Here is a 7,395-nt window from a genome sequence, read left to right as displayed (position 1 = left end):
ACCATTTAACCCCTTTGAGAAAATTATTAGGGTTTGAGCTTTTGGTGAACTGTTTGTGAAATTGATAAGTCTTATAGGGAAGAACATCGAATCTAAGCACTGGCCAAGTGAATGCATTGTCTGCAGTTGTTGTAGTAGTTTCTATGCTTTCTTCATTAATCAAATTAGGGTTTTGTTCTTCTTCTACATCGACTTCTTCTCCCATGATTTACAGTGAGAGCTGAGGTTTAAGCTTCAGTTTTCTCGCTCCCGGCGCGCCAATATGCTTATTTCCTCTTCTCAGGTGGGAAACTGGCAGGGGTTAGTACACGAGCGAGTTGGAGGGAGTTTAATGTATTTTGAATCTTGGGGATTTTGAGGGAGTGTAAGAGAGTATAGGGAGTTTGAAAGAGTTTGGTGTGTTGAGTGTAGGGAGTTTGAGAGACTCTCCCAAAACCTCTACTTTTTTTGAGAGATTTGGAGTGAGTCAAAAATACACTATAAACTCCCTAGAACTCCCAAGAACTCCCAAAAAAAAAAAAAACTCCCTATCAATCTAATTTTACCACTAACAGGGAGTTTAAGAGTTTCTTTCAAACTCCCCCACGACTAACGGGGTTTTTTAGGGAGTTTGGGAGACTCTTCTAAATTTTCCCACGACTAACGGGGATTTTGAGAGACTCCCTCGATCTCCCTCACGACTAACGGGAAAAAACACAACTACACCCAACTCCCTTGAGGACTAACACCCTGCCACCATAGAGATTTTGGAAAAGGGTTATTTCACACCAAAATATTGTTTACCAATTTAACCCCAATTTCTCCCATACTTCCAGCATTAAGGCTCGAAATTTGTTCACAGAACTTTGACAATCGGATTTTTTTTTTCTTTTTCCGGTTGACCCATTTTTGATCTAGCACATCACAACAACCAACCTTTGCTGAAGACCGGCACCTCTAGGATACGAACTAATGCCTCTAAGAGCAACTGCAGTGGTGCGATCAAAACCAAAGATCAAAGATCAAAAAAAAGATCAAATTTTGGGTTTAGTCCGTGTTGTCACGTAACGGTCCCGATTAAAATTTGGTCGCGCGTAATTTAAATCTCCGCCCCAAAAAAATTTCATCGGGCGTATCTCAAATGTCCGCCCAATCAATCACCAGGCGTACTTTAAATTTACGCCTGTCAACAGGCGTACTTTAAGTTTACGCCTCATTTTTTTTTAATTTGAATTTTCATCGGGCGTAATTTAAATCTCCGCCCGTTAACGCGCGTACTTTAAATTTACGCCCAGCAACAAGCGTACTTTAAATTTACGCCCGACTATATTAGGATTTGGTATTTGGTCGCGACCAAATATGGTCTGGAATTTGATCTTTGGCTGGGATTTGATCTTTACTCCGTCCCACTGCGTCACGATCTCATCCCAAATTTTTGGTTATACTCGCCCACTGTGGATGCTCTAAAGGCGCAATTCACAAAAATCATCTCCCTTTAGACCGTTGTGAAAGCAAGTTTAGTAAAAGCAAGTTTAGTACATCATTGAATTTGCAATGAAACTCATTTCTAATGTGGTTTTTTGTTTTGGAGAACTGAACATCTATTCAAGTAATTAACGTAATGCTAGTTGAATTAAGAAATATCTTCTGGTACCAAAAATGAAAAAACATAACAGGCAAGTAGAAGTTGGCGTTATACAGGTACTTAATGAGAATATCATGGCGACTGAACAAGTTGGACCAGGAGGAGAATGATAATTAACAATACTATAGGCTTCCAACTAGTTTCTCTAGAAGCGGCCAGCAAAGGTTGGAGTTCAAGTAACATGCCCTTGATATAGGAAGGGGCTAAACTCATAGATATAAATGAGTTACCATTAACGACCAGGTGAAAACTAAAAACATGATATTCAAGATAACTTGAAGCATTATGGAACCTTCATATTGACCAGCAATTTTTTTTTTATTAAAAACAACAAAGGGATATAACAAGGGGGGCAGGACTGAGAAGCACACTCAACAGTGCCTCCACTCGGGAACAAAAAAGAAGAAACATGCAACCTAAAGGAAGGAAACAACAAGGCATCACAAACACTGGAAACTAATGGAACCCAATAAATAGTTCGCTGCGCCTTAACTACAGGAAATTGGGCATCGGACGGGAAAGATTACACATGCCATCTCAGCTAACATGTAAAAATAAGACAATAACCTCTGCATCCAGAGATACAACAGAGCATGAATATTCTTCCAAAAGAAAGTCTATGAAGTAACCAATCTATCCATCTATCCAATTTAATAAACTATGAGGATTATGTTTAGAGCTGGGGGCAATGTCCAGAAAGTTGTCCTTGCACAATCCACCACTTCAATGAGATACTTGAAGAAGCTATCGGGAATGTCATAAGCTTCCGAGAGAAAGCTTCTGCTACAATTGTTGATACAGAATCATAGTATAGAAACACTTTCTCCAGGGCCACAGCCTTTTTAAATAACATCTTCAGAAACTTGAGTTCATTGATACGGCATTGAACACCAACAATCATAACAAACTTGAGGTGATACAATGGCAGCAGTACCTGTTCCCAGTCATCTGCTTTAGGATCAAACATTATCTGGAAAATATCCACATTAATGAATGTTAAAATGACGAACTCTGTTTGGAGTTTAATGTTCTCTAACTATTCATAAAAAAAAAGAGTGAGAAGTCCATGACAATTACCTCGTCAAGGGATGAATACATCAGAGGGTTTGGAATGAAGTCCTTCATAGAGAACTAAAAAATTAGCATTAACAATCTAAACAAGGTAGATTTCTCTTGAAACTGGGTAGAAATAATGAAATTAAGTGAAAATTTAAGACTTTCGTTTTACCTCAACTATAATAACTTTAAGTGATTCAATATTAGTAGAAACGTTGAGTAAGTGTGTTATTGCACAGATGGACTCTTCTGAAAGAAATGTTTGTAGCTTCAAATTTTGTAAATTCCGAAAGTGATCAGATAGTTCATCAAGTAGTAATTGAGGATCTTCAGAGACAGCCTTGGTACACAAAAGAAAATTGTCCAAAAGATTGATCATCAGATGGTATGCTTGCAGCTCAAATTAGAAACGAAAGTATCTAACATAGAAATCCATGGTGGCAATTGTAGCTAAAGTTGAGCATCTGAAATTAAGAAACCCCAAATATAGCTCTACACTTGCAAAACTACTGTAAACAGCTAATCACAACTAAAGAAAGTAAACACCAATCCTATATTTGAAAAGCAGTATAGCTAGCTCCTTTCCAGTTACTCTTTAGGTTTCAAATGCATAAACCAGATTCCACCCTTATGTTATTTGCTTTATTAATGGAGAAAATGAAAAGAAAAAGCAAGCTTAATCAATCTATCTATCGTGACAAAACAACAGAAGAAAAAATACCTCAAGGAACCAACATGATAGTGCTAGATCTCTCACACAATGAAGCGATTCCAGCAACCTTATCATACTTGCAGCACAAAGTTCTTTATCCGGATCAGAAAGCTCTGGGAATGAATTATCTTCTTCGTCTTCTACCATCATTGTAATATCAGCAGTGACTAAAGACGCAAGGTTCTTGACATTGTATTCACACAACATGTAATTTTTGCAAATAAAGGATTTGAGACATGGAGCATGTAAACTAATAGTATCACCTCCATCTACATTATACTCATTGTATTTCAATTTGAAGTACTTAAGTTTAGAAGCAACACAAACATCATTGAGATTCACATTACATCTTGTTATATTCAACGATTCTAGAGCCGGGCAGCTTAAGAAGAGTTTAGCATTTAAATTTTCTTGATATATAGAAAGACCATAGAGCTTCAAGTATTTAAGCATAGGTAAATCCATTGTGTCTGGTAGAACAATCTCCGCCATCAACATACAACCTAATTTCAATACTAACTTTGTCAGCGACTTAGAATTAAAGAGGCAAAGAGGAAACTTATAACTTTGGTATGCCCATAAACCGACATCAAAAGATAGCTCTTGAACATTAGATTGTAGAGCACCAAATACCCATGTATTAACACGGCCTGTCAAATCAAAATACCTAGAGCAATCAAGGGTTTTCAACTTAAGATGAAATCTCTGAATACCAGAATTGCTGTGACGAACCATGAGTATCCAGTTGACAAAAGCTGTGAAGGCATCATGATCAGTACATCCAGTAAAGGTCGATTTGAACAAATCGAGGTTGAAGTTTAAAATTAAAAGCGAAATCCAGATAGATCTCCATCTTCTTGCTAAAACACTTGTTTGGACTACATGTTTCATGTCGAGAAAAGAAAAGATTAGAAGAATGATATCATCTGGTAACTTGCTAATTCTATCTTCAGTATTAGTAAACGGCGTATTTCTTGGTTCTTCCATGAATTTTGTGACGAAATTATTAGAAGTATTATTCAGTTGATTGTAGATCTGAAACCTAGTGACATACAAAATGACTATGTTTAGACTTTCAGATTACTTATCTTTTGGTAAACAAGAAAACCAAAGCAACCCTAATCGCATTAACTGTAGAATAAGAAATTAGAAATCTCAAGGGTCTAAAAATCTAGATGACACTATAACTAGAGAGAGAGAGAGATTACCGGACACGGGGCAAGTACATAATCGTTAATCTGGTGTGTTGGCGTTTGCTGATTCGAGTGCAGAAGGTTGAATGAAAAACTCCACCGGACTGTATGGAAATGTGTCTTTAAAGTGTTCCTTATTAGTCTTTCAATAAATTCCAAATCCTAAAGATTTCAATTAACAGCTAAACTTATCAGTACATTCCTTTTACAAATTTCTGGTCTCCATGAGACCATTATACTAGCAAAGGAAACCTTAGGATCACACAGATAAGCAAGGTGTAAGGAAAGTGTACAAATAAGATGCTAAACCCCAAACAATGAAATATAAACATAAACAGTAAGATTACCCAGTTGCTTTGCAATTAATCTGTTTACTTCTAGCTTCTTCTTATCTCCAATGGGGTGCCTAGACTTAGCCATAATATGTTCATAATGTTATGTTTATGCTTTTGGATCTTGCATATGCAAAAAATGGATGAGTAACAAAAGTCTGATCAGTATCAAACAGTCAAACTGGTAACACGTCCTTCTGTGCATATCAATAAAACCTTGCAATTTTGCTACATAAATAAATAAAAGAAGTAACCTCATGATGTCTTGTTTTCATCTACCGAAGTTAAAACAAAAAGAAGCCACTCGAAGAAGTTCTAGGAAGTGTTTGTATATTGATGTAAAACTTCCTCAAGTGTCTGACTAAGTTACCAGATGACGAGTTTTGTTTGCAACTGAATACAACTAGTTCCTCCAAGACCATAGCATTCTTCAATAATCTTGAGTTCATCATCACATCCTTGAACACCTTTAATCTCAACAAACTTGAGGTGAGACAACACTGTTGGCGATAACAACCCTCTATTCCAATCTTCTCCCTATGTTTTCTGAATTGAACTTTCTGAAAATCACCCTATAAAAAAAGTCAGAACTGCAGATAAATTTAAAATTTCTTAGATGTTCAACATGTTTTGAAAGAAAAAAATGGTTCTGGAGTAAATCAATCATGTTGGGAGTTGATGGTGCAATTAAACAAAAGCTGTCATGACTTAAGAACAACAATTAATTTATTAAAAAAAACTGATACCTCATTTAACTCCACGAAAAGAGATTCTATAAGAGGAGAGATCCCAAATAAGCATGCTACTGCGCGCAAGCTTTCTCCAGTAATCCACATTTCAAGCTTCACACGTCGTAGATCACAAAACTTGGGGTTTCTACAATCTTGTAACTCAGGAGTGCTGAAATAACCTTTACAAACAATAGAGATAATGTCACAAGGCTTAGGAAAGCGAATAGGGAAGACACATATGCTGTAATTACATTTCTGCAATTAGGAAATCTCAATCTTATATGAATTTGAAAAGGAAGCAACCGTACCTCAATAAACTCAGATGATAATCTCAGTTCTTTTACGTTATACAGTGCCCATAAAATTTTGTCATTCGTTTGGCAAACAACTCTTTCTCCTTTGCAGAAAGCTTTTTATATAATTATGGAGATTCGTCTTCTTCTTCTAATATCATTACAATATCAACAATGACTAGAAAACATAAGTTCTCTAATGAATAGTCTTGTGACATGTAATCTTTGCATGTCAAATAAGAAAGATTTGGAGCATTTAACTTGATAATCTTGGCCATATTATACTTCGGCATACAAAGCTAACCACAATTGCTTATCTCAAACTGCTTCAGTTTAATAGAACTGATACTGAGATTCAAAAAACTGTGTGTTGCTATATCACAATCCTACATAACCAATGACTCAAGCTGAGGACAACTTAAAAGTTTACTAGCTAACTCCACATCATCAATTGATAGCGAACCAAACTTCAGAGACAGAAGAACGGGCAAATCAATTGACTGTGGAAGAACAAGCTTTGAGTTTTCTTTGCCACCCATTTCTAACTCCAACTTAGTCAATATCTACAATCAAAAAGACAACTTGGAAATTGATATTTCATAACAACATCAACACATTATTCTCAAAAATTATGTCTTAAGACACCAAGTATCCATACATTTATACGACTTTCAAGCATATCAGATTTTACATCATGCCAAATAATATTAATATTAAACCTTTGAATATCAGAATTATCTCGAAGAATAAGTACCGTCTACAAAATCTATAAATCGAGCCATTCATCCCCTTCTATGATGAAAAAATACATCAGAACTGAAATCTTTTAACCACCACAGTAGTTTGAACTGCATGTTTCATATCCATGAATGAGAAGATATGATGTATTAAGGCATCTGGTATACTACTGAATCTATCAACGTATCTTAAACTCGGTGACTTCCTCTTTTGCCATGGTTACTTTCTTGAACTGAAGAATTAAATCAAATTACACCGAGTTATGAAAGGAATGGAGTGAATAACCTGAGATTGCGTCTATGCAAACCTTAGTTTCGGTAATAGTAGATGACAAGTGGTAAGCGTCGATCAGACTCGAACAGAATGAAATTCAACCAAGGAAGAAAAAACCCTAAACCCTCTTTTCATTTCTTTTGTTTGTTCTACCAGATGAATAATAATGCTCGATTTGACTGGTGTGACCGTGTAAGTGCGACTCCAGTATTACTACAGGTATAGTTTCGTCAAGCTCGGCCGACCTTTTTCTCTTTAATATCAGGTGGCATGGCAAACCATTTGCGCCATCACGGGAAAACCAATAAGCGACTAAGTTTCTATCGGGCAATATTCATAATATCACCAGTGATATAGTTTGTAATGTTGGCGATGTTCTTTCTCTCGAGCGATTTAAATAATACCGCTGGCAATATTATGGTTATCGACCAGTAGTTATTTTG

At 36.2% G+C, this 7,395-nt stretch overlaps 1 protein-coding gene across 7 annotated transcripts; it reads right to left on the bottom strand.

The window, feature by feature from the left end:
• Positions 1-1,965: 1,965 nt before the first annotated feature.
• Positions 1,966-7,147, bottom strand: LOC113287753 (putative F-box/FBD/LRR-repeat protein At1g78760). Of its 7 annotated transcripts, none has more exons than XM_026536585.1 (8): positions 5,957-7,147; positions 5,664-5,827; positions 4,933-5,489; positions 4,601-4,747; positions 3,402-4,270; positions 2,853-3,020; positions 2,702-2,755; positions 1,966-2,594 (listed from the first exon to the last, which is right to left on the bottom strand). In XM_026536585.1, exons 5-8 carry the CDS (start codon positions 4,125-4,127, stop codon positions 2,298-2,300), a joined length of 1,245 nt encoding a protein of 414 aa, XP_026392370.1. In that variant the 5' UTR covers positions 4,128-4,270; positions 4,601-4,747; positions 4,933-5,489; positions 5,664-5,827; positions 5,957-7,147; the 3' UTR covers positions 1,966-2,297. The 7 variants fall into 7 exon arrangements, with proteins under 7 accessions (XP_026392370.1, XP_026392371.1, XP_026392372.1 ...); XM_026536586.1 differs by having other exon boundaries at positions 4,933-5,477; XM_026536587.1 differs by lacking the exons at positions 4,933-5,489; positions 5,664-5,827; positions 5,957-7,147 and having other exon boundaries at positions 4,601-4,917.
• Between the last annotated feature and the right edge of the window lie 248 nt (positions 7,148-7,395).

Source organism: Papaver somniferum, chromosome 6 (assembly GCF_003573695.1).
Source record: "Papaver somniferum cultivar HN1 chromosome 6, ASM357369v1, whole genome shotgun sequence".
Taxonomy (NCBI): Eukaryota; Viridiplantae; Streptophyta; class Magnoliopsida; order Ranunculales; family Papaveraceae; genus Papaver; species Papaver somniferum.
This window is presented reverse-complemented; position numbering and strand designations above follow the sequence as displayed.

What these genes read in the sequence shown, in the direction of transcription:
- LOC113287753 (XM_026536583.1), bottom strand. Translation starts at nt 4,379, where the DNA reads ATGGAAGAACCAAGAAATACGCCGTTTACTAATACTGAAGATAGAATT. An exon ending in TATCATGTTGGTTCCTTGAG is followed by an intron (nt 3,021 to 3,401) that starts GTATTTTTTCTT and finishes TTGTGTACCAAG; the next exon opens with GCTGTCTCTGAAGATCCTCA. An exon ending in TTAAAGTTATTATAGTTGAG is followed by an intron (nt 2,756 to 2,852) that starts GTAAAACGAAAG and finishes CTAATTTTTTAG; the next exon opens with TTCTCTATGAAGGACTTCAT.